The sequence below is a fragment of the Mangifera indica genome, chromosome 6 (assembly GCF_011075055.1).
Source record: "Mangifera indica cultivar Alphonso chromosome 6, CATAS_Mindica_2.1, whole genome shotgun sequence".
NCBI lineage: Eukaryota > Viridiplantae > Streptophyta > Magnoliopsida > Sapindales > Anacardiaceae > Mangifera > Mangifera indica.
Genome location: NC_058142.1, coordinates 13,553,053 through 13,567,120, shown reverse-complemented (window position 1 = coordinate 13,567,120; position 14,068 = coordinate 13,553,053). Strand labels below are relative to the sequence as shown.

Genomic DNA, 14,068 nt, shown 5'->3' with positions numbered 1-14,068 from the left:
AATTGGAAAAGACTGGAAACTTGGAATAAATCTAGCTGCAAGTTGATGGCAGTATAAAGCCTAGATTCAAAGCATCAGGTTTCTGGAATTTTAAACTACATTTAGAAATTTTGAAGCTTTAAGCCCAAACCTGCAAAATAGAAACTTTGTTAGAAAAAAAAAAATATGAGGAAGACCATCATGATTGCTTGAAGATGCATTGCAAAACACCCCATCTTTTAGCTATCTCCTCGTTACTCCTCATTAGGGAAAAGTTAGAGAACTCCACACCTTTATCCTTAACAATTCTTTTTATATTTTTTTTAACTCTTTCCTTGAAGATGCAATTTCTTGAGAAGACATATTGCATAAATAGTGGTTCCAATGCTCAACTTCCCCCATAATATGCTTAAGATTACAAAGATTTACCTAATACACTTGAAGGATGATCAATGTAAAAAATCAATGACAAGACTCAAATAAAGAATTTTTAAAGAGTTGAATAAAAACTCAAGTTTAAGTAGATATTTTTGTAATCTCAAAGCGTTAATCTTGATTAGATTATGTATTTGTATGCGAAAGTTCTTTCAAAAATTTATTTTCATATCTTTCAAAATTTTGGGTTAAAAAGTTATTTTTCAAACTTAGTAAGCTTCGTTGATTTTATCAAAATTCTAATAACCTATTTGAGTTTGTGAATTTTTGTGAACTAAAATATCATATTTCAAATTTGGGTTTGAATAAGTTTTCCAAAAATATGTTAAATTATTATTTTTCAAACCTTCAAATTTTTGTGTTAAGGTATCATTTTTCAAACCTCATAAATGAAACCAAATATCATCAAATTTCAGTAACTCATTTGAAATGATGACCTTTTTTGGACTAAAAATTCATATCTCAAAGTTGGTTTCAAAAGAGTTTTCCCAAATGGGTTAAATTATCATTTTTCAAAGTTTTAGGGGAAAATATTTTTTAAAACCTTAGGGGGCAAAATGTAATAAACTTTGGTTGACCGATTTGACCGACCAATTTTTCAAATTGTGGTTTTCAAATCATCCAAAACCTATGTTTTTTGCTTTGAAAAATTCGATCAACGAAATTCCTTCCAATCAATCAAATTGGACAATAAAATTTCTAATGAATAGTATCACATAAACCTGACAAAAGTGTCACATCATATCTAATTGACTGAAATATATCTAATCGACTGAATTCTACATTTTCTAAAAAATTATAACAGTTAAATTTGTGCATAACAACTAGTTTCTTTCGTTCTCCTTATATAAACTCAATCAAATCTATTTGAGAGTGACTTTTTGCAGCCAAAATTTTCATACACTTGAGAGGAAACATTCTTGAGCTATTTACTTGCAAATCTTTCTCTCTAATCAAACCCTTGCTTATTTACTTTCTTGAATTCATATATATTGAGTTGTATTAAGCTTAAACATTCATATACACTCTTTAAGAGAGATTATATTCTAAATTTGTATAAATTTGTGTTGTAAAAGAGTGAGTTTCACTCTTGCTGACACTAGAGAATTCTAATGAGAGAAATTGAACTCTGGTTCTTTTAAATGTTAATAGTACCTTGAAAACTATTTATATTGTAAACAAAAACTTGATTGAGATTTTTTCAACCAAAGAGTAGTGAAATACTCTTAGGGAGATAACTTGAAGGAGTTGACGTATTCTAGGTGTGTCAAACCATTATACATCACATGTTTGATTTTTTAATCCTTTAACCTTATATTTTGTGGTGTATATTATTTTGATTGTATTGATTATTTGCAATAATTCTTAACATTCTCATAAAGTGTATTAAAAATAGCCAATATTTATTAAATTGTATAAATAGTCAAGTATCTTATACATCCTATCTAAGGGTGGATTCGAATCGAACTAAGCTAGAACATAAGTTGGCTTGAGTTTGGTTTGAAAGGTTTTAGAAGTGGCTCGAGTTCGCTGAGCCAATTCAAAAGAAGGTTCGAGTTCGTTCGAAAAGAAAATTTGAGATTTGTGACTCGAATGGCTCAAATTCAAAACTCAAGTCTGAAATCTGATTTCGTGACTAAATTTCCAGAATGGCAATCCATGTTTCATTAGTATAAGGGTAAGAAACTTAAAATCTACAAAAATGTGAATGAAATCATAAGCAAATAAAAATAACGCAGCCTTTTAAGCCTCAGATTTCGTAAAAAAACAAAGAATGTCAACCATAAATTAACTCACTTTACAAATTCACCAATCTCGCATAACATCTACATCTTCTAACAACTCACTATCATCTTTTTCATGTAATCAAACATCTTGCCGGTCAAATGCAACCACCAAACTTATAAAATAATCAAACAAATACAAATATAAATCTCTAACAAATTAATTAATAAACAAAAATATAAGGATTTTAGTTAGGGTTCTTATCATTGAAGATGAACTTGAAAATATACGCCAAGTGATGACATCAAGATAGAGATGTGTAATTGGAATCGTGACCAACCAAAACAATGGATTTATCTTTGCTTGCATGTTTTTAGTCTCAAAATGGTTATTTTCGAAGAAAAGAAAATTAAAAAAATTGCAGAGAAATGGCAATGGAGGCTAGAGAGATGACATAGATGAATGAGAGATAATCTAGGTTATACATGTGATGATCAAAGTGAGAGAGAAAATGTTGATAAGAAGGAAAAGTAGATTTATATAATTAGTTAAAAATGATATAGTTTTAATTCATTAAGCCAGCTTGAGCCGAGCCAAGACGCAACTCGAATTGAGTCGAGTTAATGGTTGGCTCATGAACCTTTTTGAACTAAACCCTATCTAATTCATATTCGGCTCATTTTCTAGTCAAGTCGTTTATCATAGCTCAAGTTTGGTTTGAGTTTATAAGAAACAAACTCGGATCAAGCTAAATCAAGCCAAGCCAACTTCTGAGATCAAGTTAGCTTGGGTTAGATCTACGCATACCCTTATGAAGCAAAATGGCATTATCGAAAGAAAAAATAGAATCATCATGGAGATGACAAGATGTCTTATATGATAGAAAAAGAGATGTCTAAGTGTTTTGGGATGAAGCAACAAATACGATAGTATATTTGATCAATAGATTGCCAATGAAGGTTGTACGAGACATGACTCTGATAGAAGCTTGGAGCAAACTGAAAGCAACATTCAAGCATGTGAGAGTGTTTGGCTGTATAGGCTATGTTCATACTCCTAATGTAAAAAGAAGTAAATTGGATAACAAAATAAAAAATTGTGTATTAGTAGGTTATAGTAGTCAATAGAATGTATAATACAACTACAAAGAAGTTTTTTGTGAGTAGAAATGTTATGTTTGATGAAGAAGCAACATGTTTGATGGAGACAATTCTTCAAGCATAGATAAGCTTGAAGATGTATTTGGAGATGATGCAAATGATGAGGAAGAGAATGTAGTTAAAGGCACCATGCTTCTTCATGAAATTTATCAATGGTGCAATAACATTATGATTGAACCATTTTCCTTTGTTGAAGCAATTAAGCATAAAAGGTGGCAATAGGCAATGCAAGAAGAGATTTAATGATTGAGAAGGACAAAACATGGGAGCTAGTAAATGCACCTAAGGAAAGAAAATTATTGAAATGGGTTTACAGAGTAAAGATGAATCCAAATGGTTTTGTCAAAAAATTGAAAACACATTTGGTTGTAAAAGGTATTCTTAAATGCCCGGTATTTACTATACTAACACTTTTGCTCTAGTTGCAAGATTGGATATAGTAGACTTCTCATTATATTTGTTGCTCAAAGGCAATGGAAATTTTTACATTTAGATGTTAAGTCAGCTTTTCTAAATGGTTGGCTTGAAGAAGAAATTTATGTAGCTCAACTTGAGGGGTTTGTGATTGAAAAAAAAAAAGAAAAGTGTACAGGTTACTTGAAACTCTTTATGTCCTAAAATAAGCCCCAAGAGGTTGGTTTAGTCGAATTGATTCATGGCTTGAAATTCAAAGATTCAGGAGGAGTCTTAATATTGCATCCTTATATATAAGACAAAATGGAGGAGGAACAGTGATAATTTCTCCTTATGTGGATGATCTTTTGAGTACGGGCAATAATCTAAAAGATATTGAAGAATGTAAGAGAAGTATTATAAAGGAATTTGAGATGACTAACTTAAGAAAAATGAAGTGTTTTCTAGGCCTTGAAATGAATCAAGAGGTGGATGGCATTTTCATATGCCAAAGTAAACATACTCAAGGGACTTTGAAGAAATTTTTCAATGGAAAATTATAGGCCTATAACAACATTTTTAGTATTAAATGCAAAGTTGAGGAAGAATGATGGAAACAAAAGAGTTGATGAGACAAAGTTTAAATGTTTAGTGGGAAGCTTGGTGTATTTAATAGCAACAAGGCCATGTTTGATGTACTCTACTAGTATATTGTCTAGGTTCATACAGGAACCTAGTGAGGAACATTTCTCAGTAGGAAAATAGGTTTTAAGGCACCAATAGGGAACTAAAGACCAAGGAAGTTGGTTAAACAAGTCGAGGAGGAAAAACTGAGAGGTAACGTAAATAGTGATTGGGCTAAAAGTGTAGATGATATGAAGGGCATAACAAGTGACTACTTTACACTTGGCTCAAGAATTTTTTTGTTGGTGTTCGAGGAAATATGAGATTATAGCTCAAAGCACAATTGAAGCTAAATATGTTATTGTAGCAACCATAACAAATCAAGCAATATGGATCAAAAAATTAACAAAAGATCTAGAAGAAGAACAAGTTGAAGCTACTATGATCGAGTGCAATGATAAGTTAATTATTTCCATTGTTGAAAATTCAGTCCAACATGGGAGGACTAAGCACATAAATATCAAGTATCATGACATTAGAGAAGCTGAAAAATCAAAAGAAATGAAGATGGTTTATTACAACTTAAAGTCCTAAGTTGTTGATATACTCACCAAAATGTTACAGAAATTCAGATTCGAGATGTTAAAGAACATTCTTGGAGTTATTTCCAAAAGGTTCACGGAGGAGTGTTGAAGATTGTGTGAACCTTTAGTTCAAAATTAAAAATATATAAATAAATTTAAAGAGGATTTACATGGAAATAGTTGGGAATAATTGTGAAGCAACTGCTAGTAGTTTATTTGTGTCTAGATTAAGACATGCAGTTAGAAAACTCCTTGGTTGGTTTGTATACTGTCTAAAACTACTTTGTAACTAACTTGTCTATATAAAGACAAGCAAATAAGCATTAGTAATGTAAATGAGATCCTGAGAATTATTTTTAAGTCTAAAAAATAATTTGTTTCATTGTCTTTAAACCTAATAGTTTCATTAGTCTAAGGGTAAAAACTTAAAATCTGCAAAAATGTAAGTGGAATCATAAGTAAATAAAAATGACGCAACATATTTCGTAAAAAAAAAAAAAATGTCAACCATAAATTAACTCACTTCACACACTCATAATCTCACATAACATCTACATCTCCTAACAACTCACCATCATCTTTTTCATGTAATCAAACATCTCACCGGTCAAATGCAACCACCAAACTTATAAAATAATCAAACAAATACAAATATAAACTTTTAATAGATTAATTAATAAACAAAAATATAAAGGTTTCAGTTAAGGTTCTTATCATTGAAGATGAACTCGAAAATGTACACTAGACAACAACATCCGGATAGAGATGTGTAATCAAAATTGTGACCAACGGAGATGAACTTTTTCCTACGATAAGAACCATAGATCTAGATAGACAATGAGAAAAACAATCTATAAAGGAGAGAGATCGAGATTGATTTATCTTTGTTTGCCTGTTTTTGGTCTCAAAATGGTGATTTTCGAAAAAAAAATGCAAAGAAATGGCAATAGAGGCTGGAAAGAGGACAAAGATGAAAGAGAGATAGTCTAGGTTGTGTGTGTGATAGTCAAAGTGAGAGAGAAAATGTTGATAAGAAAGAAAAGTAGATTTATATAATCAATTAAAAACAATACAATTTTAATTCATTAAGTCAGCTTAAACTGATCCAAGATTCAGTTCAAACTGATCCAAGATTCAGCTCAAACTGAGCCAAGTTAATAGTTGGCTTGTGAGCCATTTTGAATCAACCTTATTTGATTTGTATTTAGCTCGTTTTTAGTTGAGTTGTATATTATAGCTCGAGTTTGGTTTGAGTTTGTAAGAAACAAACTCGAATCAAGCTAAATAAAACCAAGTCAGCTTTTGAGACCGAGTAATTTAGAAGAGTAAATAATAAATTTTAGGATAGTAAACGGTAATTTAGAGTGATATATAACACTTTTGCAAAACCCTCAAGTCATTTGAAAATTCCTTATTTGCCAAATGGTATATGCAAAACCCTAGTTATAAAAGGACTAACATATAATAAGACCAACTCACCGTCAAAGCATTTTCTTCAACACCCTTTGTTAATTTGATGAGCTTAATTACATGATGAATAAGAACATAGGAACCCTCACAGGCTTAATGTTTGCCAACTACTTTAAAAGAAAAAAAAAAAAAGGTCTTTTAAAAAATGTTATAAGACCTAATATATCCCCAATTCAACATACTACCGCAACAAAATGGTTTGGTCAAATTTAATTTAATTAAAAACAACAAAGTGTGATGAGAATTTTTTATTTTAGCTTAAGCTTCATTAGAAAAGGAATAATTGACCACTTTTGATCCATTTCTTAATTCTTTTGGTCAACCATAGGGCGACGTCTCCTTATGTGTGGATACAATTTATAAATGTTCACATTAACAAAAGTGGAGATAGATTTAAGCGGAGTTAAACAACAAAGAATTGAACACGTGGAGGTCAATAGTTTGTTATTTAAATTTATAAAATTGATTTAGCGTTTTCGGTGTAAAAGTTAACGACAGCTGTAATCAAAACCACGTCACGCTTTCTCAAGGCAGAGTTATGACCAAAGTTTTGAGTTAATCTTACTCAACCCAACCGAACCGTACCGCATTATCAAATACTATCACGTGCTTCTCATTTTTATGTTCCTTTGTCTGCCTTCATTTTCTTATTAATTTTGTTTTTTTTATTTTATAATTTATGTTTATCAATTTAATGGGCCCACTAAATAAAGGCCCAGGACCCACTTCCCACACTCTTTCACACACTCAAATTATGCCATGCTTACTATTTTGTGGTCCCATTCTTTTATTATTTCTTTATTTCGATATTCAATAAAGCTGCGGTCTATTTTCCTTACTTTTTGATATTTTGTTACATTAATTATCTGTTTTTGTCATTGGAGATCACAGCGAGAACATAATAAGATGTTAAATATATATATATATATATATATATATATATATATATATATATATATATATATATATATATATATATATATAATTTAAAAATATATTTTTTTGGATAATATCATTTTTGTTATTATGTAAAATCGTAAATAAGAGTGGCTTGTGCTTTAGTCTTTCATGAAACTTGACTCCTTATCTTTCTGCTATTAGAAACAATATATATTTCATTCATCTAAGTCAACCACTGTTAGAAAAACACGGTGTTTTTTTCTTGTCAATACTTTGAATGGATCAAAACTAATAACATTTACATTGGGCATTAGAGATAGACTCATATCAAATTAAGTTTAAGTTTAGATTTGATCAATTTTTTTTTAATATATATGAGTCAAATATAAATTTATATTTGAATTCAATGAATTTGTAAAGACATAAATTTGAGCTTAATAGAACAAGTGATGCTCAAATTTTGCTCACATGGATTTGGTACCGTAAATGTGAGCTTGAGTCCATTTGAGACTAACTCAAACTTGATGTAAAATAATGTTATTTTACATTAATTATATAATGTAACACTGATGCAAAAATAATGTTATTTGTAATTAATCAAAACTACATATTTTATCTTCATTTACAAGTTGTTTACAAATCTAGCAAATCAAATACCCACATGGCTTGAGCTTAATCTATGACTATTCGTTTCGAGTTTAAATGAATTGAATTGACAATTAAATTTAAATTAACTTAAATGAGTTGAGTTTAATATTTTTATATATTATATGTATACCTAAATAATATATAAAATATGTACATATAATTTTATTGATAAAATAATTAATTTTCTAACTTTATTAGTTAGTGAAACCCATTGAAAGCACTTCTGATAATTTTATTTTTAAGGGAGCCAGTAAGGATGCTTCACAAGAGCATTAAAAATAAGAAAAGTTGATTTCATGAATTAATTATTTATTTATATATGGATTATACAAATGCAAAGTTGCTTAGCTGACTAATTAAGTGCTTGCTTAGCATGCTAATATTATTTTTTTATATTAGTTTCTTAATTTATACATAACCCTTAATCTATTTTTTTATTTGTCAAGAAATCTATTCAAAATTCGGTTGACTAATAATTCTAATATATCAAGTCAATACGGCAAGAAAATTTTTAAATTATTTTGAATTGTTCAATTTATTAAAAAATTACACTAAATATTAAAAAAAAAAAAACTATTGGAGATTTGAGCCTTAAAGATCATATAATCGAATATAGAACATGTAAGAAACACATAATAAGATACGATATTTGATTCAAATTATTTGAACAAAATTCTATACAGACTTACTATCGACCAAATATTTGATCTATCTAACCAATTTATGCAACATAAACGATATCAAAAAATACAAAAAATTTACAATAATATTTCTTATCAAAATAACTGGATCGAAAGAGAACAGGGGAAATAGATTGAAACCCTAACTAAACGAGGGAGGAGGATGAATCTGACAAAACTAGGTTTATATACATAAGTACAAAAATATCTGAACAGAGAAATATCTCAACCAGCAAATTCTGTCCCACCTGAGTCAATTACAATTCTTTCTCTTATTTAAAAGTTTAAGACAGAATAAGAATGGATATTGTAAGATATAAAACTATCACAAAATTAGAAAAATAACAAATAAGTTTTCTATCTTTAGTTTTTAATGTTAAAAATAATAATAAAAAATTAATTACACAACTATTTATAATTTATGATATTATAAATTGTAACGAAATTCTGTTATTTTGATTAATCTCAGAAACAAAAAATATCTAATAATAATAATTTTGTTCTTCCTTCCCTCCAAACGAAAAAAACAGAAAAATCTATAAATGAAAACAAAACCTAGGACCAAACTACAGTTAATGTTCTTCTTGTCACATCTCTTATGCACGCGGTAATGTGAATTTCTGCACATCATTGTTTTTACTCCCTTTTCTCTTTCTTTGAATTTGCCTTAGGGTTCTTTTGCTATAAAATAATCAAACCTGTAATCATGCAAGCAGCTCCACCATTGATACTTCTGCAATAGTTTTAACAATCTTCAGGCAAATTCACCAACGTCTCTTTTTTACTTTTATTTGAATTTCATTTCAATCAAACGGAGGAGGAGAAGAAGAAAGACACAAATCAAAGTACCAACATAACCATGCGTTTGCCATGGAAAAAGAGCAAAGGTTGCAGTTATTCATGTTTGGTGGCGGGTCTTCGTCACACACCTATACACGGCGAATCTCTAGTCGTTGAGACTGGTTTTCCCACCTCACTTGTTGATCTCTTCGTCAAGAATAAAGATCGCTTGAAAAAACTATCAAAAAGGAAGTCCGCACGCCCTCCACCGCCACCGCCGCCTTCTCCAGCGCGGAGGCTAGTGTCTCCAGGTGGTTTGGCGGTGAATTCGCCACCTGGGTTTGAAGCAACTAAGCGTAATGTTGAAGATTTAGTTGTGTTAAATGAATGTGATGAATGTGATGATAGTGGAGATAGTGATGGGAAGATTGAGAAAGGGTTTCTCGCGGTGGTTTTGAAGATTTTGATGGTGGGGGTCGTCGCTTTGAGTACTAAAGAGATAGCGGTGGGGATCACAATGTCAGCGTTCTTGCTTTTCTTGGTCGAATATGCCGGTTCTGGGGCTTTGGTTTTCTTGAAACCATGTTCACAGGCAAGAGAGGTGCTTGATTCTTTGTTTGTAAAGATTAAAGTTTTGTATTTTCCAAATTCTATATGCAAGAAGGAAGATGATGATGATGACCCGTGTTCAAATGAGATTAAGAGATGCAACGAAGACTCAACAAACGCCCAGTTGATTATTAGAAGCGATGCTAGTGATTCTTGTGAGTTTGTTGATGAAATTGGAGTGAAATCTCCGAGGAGAGAAATTCAGGTTGCGGATTCGAATTGTGATGGGGAGAAACGCGATGTTTTGATATTTAAGGAGAGAAGTAGAAGCGCTAAAATAAGAAGAAAATTTGTCAAGAATTTTGTTCCGAAGAAGCTGCGTGATGCAAAGAAAGAGTGGAAGCACAGAAAAAGAGAAAAGGAAAAAGAAAAAGAAATGCAGGATTTCGAGTCCAACAGCGATGAAAAATTAGAAAATCAAGAACAAGACAATATGTTTGGCAATGGCCAGGCTGAGGCAGAAGTGGGCAAAGTTGAGGAGATTGTTGATAAAGAAAGAAAGAGAAATTCAGGGTATTTTTTAATTCTTCTCTTGTTTGTTGTTCTTGGTGGACTATTAGGAGGCCGGGTTCTAGCACTTTTCTGTACACTTGGTTGGTTTTTGATGTTAAAATTGGTGGAAAAAGTGATGCTCCGACTAGAAGTAGTAATGTGAAAGAAAGATCTTGTTTTTCTTTCTAGTGATTGTGTAGTTTTGGTTTTTGTTCTGGGTAATCCTCAAAATTGTGAATTAGAAGGTTCAGGTGTGATGAGATGTCCAACCTTTCTGTTGGCAGATTCAACATGAGGTATTGTACACTGAACTGTAAATTTACACATACCGACCACATATTATAGAACTTTGTTTTATTTCATTTTGTGAATCAATATGACAGATATTTACAGCAATTTGCAGAAGCAATTCGATTCTTCTTCATTATATTGCTTACAAATATTGTTTCAGTTCTAAAGTACTGTTGCCGGGCATTTTTCTCACATCAAACTCTTTCATATTCCTTCTTGCCTCTGCAACTTCAGCCCACTGACCTGCCTGGGCATAGAAATTTGATAATAGGATATGAGTAGCATGGCTCTGGAGACCCAGTTTCATCATTTTATATGCCGCCTTTTCTCCAACATCAAATTCTGAATACCTAATGCAAGCACTTAATAGAGTTTTATAAGCTATAAGCTTATCCTCAGCTCTCATGGTTTCAATGAACTCCTCAGCCTGATGCAAGAGCCCTGCTCGACTAAACAAATCAATCAGACAACCAAAGTGCTCATTCTTCGGTTGAATTTGGTCAACTATTACCATCCTTCTGAACAACTTGCAGCCTTCAGTAACTAACCCAGAATGACTACATGCTGCTAACACAGAAACATATGTGGCTTCGTTTGGCCTAATTCCTTGTCTTTCCATCTGATTAAAAACTCTCAGAGCTTCATTTCCGAAACCATAATTGGCTAAACCCTCAATCATTATTGTCCAGGTGAAAACATCTTTGCAACCCATTTTGTAAAATATAACCAAGGCATCCTCTAGACATCCACATTTAGAATACATATCAATAAGAGCTGTCTTCAAAATAACATCTTGCTTTATATTTTTTTGGTAAATAAACCTGTGCAGTAGCCTTCCGCATTGGAGGTTTGATAAACTAGCACAAGCTGAAAGCACACTGACCATTGTGTTTTCATCTGGTATCACTCCATCATCAACCATTTTTTCAAAAAGCTTTAAAACATCCTTTGGCAGTTTTGCTTTAACGTACACATGCATCATCAGACTCCATGTAACAATGTCTTTAACAACAATCATGTCAAAGATTTTGCGAGCCAGTTCTACCATTCCCATTTCAGCACAACCCTTGAATAAAATCGTATGTGAAACCACATCTCTCCTGGAATCCATTTCATCAAACACTCTTAAAGCTGCACTCTTCTCTCTACACTTTAAGTACATTCCCAATAGCGCATTCTCCAAACCCAACATACATTCAAGGCCTACTTTTGTTGCATAGCAATGCACAGCTCTTCCAAAATCTAGCCTCCCCACTTGTGCACAAGCTGACAACAGAATCACCAAAGTGATCCTATCAGCTTTAATTTCTTCACAAATCAATCTTTTAAACAATACCAACACCTCCACAATAGATTCACAACTGTCATTATAAATACTCAGAAGCGTGTTCCAGCTGACTATAACTCTCTGAGGCATTTCGTCGAACAAAGCACGTGCTGAAGTCAAATAATTCATGCAGCCATAAAAATGGATAAGATCATTTTGCACATAAATATCAGAGTCCAGACCAATTTTTGTGAGATGGGCATGTAATTCCTGACCTTTAGGAAGAGAAAATACACCCAAACAAGCTTTGAGTAGAGGTGGGTAAGTATAGTTATCTGGGTGGATTGAGCTTTTTCTACTGAAGTAGTGATTGTAAATGAGAATGGCTTTGATAGGTGTGGGGCTTTTAGAGTAGACTCTAAGGATGCAATTCCATGTTGGTGTGGCATGGAAGATGCCATTGGTGATGGATTGGGTAAGAGCTTGGTCAATAATTTTAGCATTATAAGTTGTGGCACTTTTGAGGGACACAAGAAGGTTTTGCAACTGTTTGCTACACATTAGGGCCTATTATCTTCTTGGGGCTTCATTGTCCATATTTCATTTTCTACTATCAAGGAGGCTTTCAGAGTGTTGATATTTGAACTTTGGTAACTTCAGCAATATATTTGAAAATTTTCAAACTATAGAGAGTCCTTTTCAATTTTATTTTAATATAGTGAAAAAAAAAAAAAAAAGAAGAAGAAGAACAATGGCTATAAGAGCCCATTTCATCCAAAATATTTAGTTTGAATTTAAATTTAAACTTCTTCGAATTAGTGAGTAGTGATACAAGAACAATAAACATACATGTTAAAGAGATGAACCACTAATAAATTCTTGAACTCAAGCTCGGTTGAAAAAAAAGTTGCTTTTGTCTTTACCAATAATTCCAGACAAAAGACAAACAAATCTGGTTGTTATCTTAAGTTTATGCTTTGTCAGTTTCCAGAAATCTTTTACAGCTCGACATTTCAATTGAATGTAGGCCGATTGTCAGCTACCTCCCTTCACATTTCAGTATTAACGAGTGCCTCCCTTGAACACCACTTTCTTACAGTCAAAGGCACTTGACTAAGGGTACATGCGTCATTTTGAACCCATCTTCAATCAAAAGCCTTTCATTGTTAAGAAATTACAAAAACTCTTGTTGTAATCGCATTTTTTACATGCAAAGCTGTTAATAATATATATATTTTTTATACATGTACACTTTTAATTAGACAGGTCAATGGGCTAAACTAGGTGGGCTCTAACTCTGCCTATCAAGTTCATGGGTTGGATTGAACGTTAGACTTACACAGTAATAAGCCTTCAAATTAGGCTAATTCATAGATTTTTGAAGGCTCAAGGTCTGATTTTGTATATATACGGTCTGGTCTTATCCCATGGGTTGACTCATTTAAACAATTTTTGTTAATTTTAATTAAAATTTTTAAACACAAATTATTTTTCAATTATTAAAACTGAGAATAGTATCTCAAATATTTTATTTATAATCTTTCACTTATGATGGAAGAATACCGTAATTATATGATAAAAAATATTATAAATTTATAACATAGTACAAATAAATTCATTTATATATTATATAATTACAAACATAAATAAAATATATATACCATATCATTTATCTACTTGTCCTCAACATCCAAATTTATGAATTCATTTAACATTAGATTCATTTGACATGGATTCTATTTGTAATATTTTGTAATAATAAAATTGAAATAAAAATGAAATTATAAACATAAATAATTATTATTTATAAATTCTGATAATTTTCGAAAGAGAATTGCTGAGAAAAAATGTTATTGAGAATATAATGAAAGAATTGAGATTGAATAATTTGTAAATAAAATTAGAAATGAAAAAGATTTAAATTAATTTATATAAAAAAAATAAAAAAATTGAAAAAAAAAACAGGCCAACCAGAGGCAGGCTTTTGCCACAAGCAGAAGCCAGAAACTAGAAGCAATTGAAGGCTTTTGC

At 31.4% G+C, this 14,068-nt stretch overlaps 2 protein-coding genes across 2 annotated transcripts; one reads left to right on the top strand and one right to left on the bottom strand.

The window, feature by feature from the left end:
- The first annotated feature begins 9,085 nt into the window (after positions 1-9,085).
- Positions 9,086-10,841, top strand: LOC123217867. Its single transcript, XM_044638942.1, has one exon. It carries the CDS (start codon positions 9,458-9,460, stop codon positions 10,640-10,642), a length of 1,185 nt encoding a protein of 394 aa, XP_044494877.1. The 5' UTR covers positions 9,086-9,457; the 3' UTR covers positions 10,643-10,841.
- On the bottom strand, positions 10,817-12,749 carry LOC123217865 (putative pentatricopeptide repeat-containing protein At3g15930). The gene has a single exon (XM_044638941.1). It carries the CDS (start codon positions 12,596-12,598, stop codon positions 10,913-10,915), a length of 1,686 nt encoding a protein of 561 aa, XP_044494876.1. The 5' UTR covers positions 12,599-12,749; the 3' UTR covers positions 10,817-10,912.
- Between the last annotated feature and the right edge of the window lie 1,319 nt (positions 12,750-14,068).

Excerpts from the sequence above, each read along its gene's own strand:
- LOC123217865 (XM_044638941.1), bottom strand. The coding sequence starts at position 12,598 with ATGTGTAGCAAACAGTTGCAAAACCTTCTTGTGTCCCTCAAAAGTGCC.
- LOC123217867 (XM_044638942.1), top strand. The coding sequence starts at position 9,458 with ATGCGTTTGCCATGGAAAAAGAGCAAAGGTTGCAGTTATTCATGTTTG.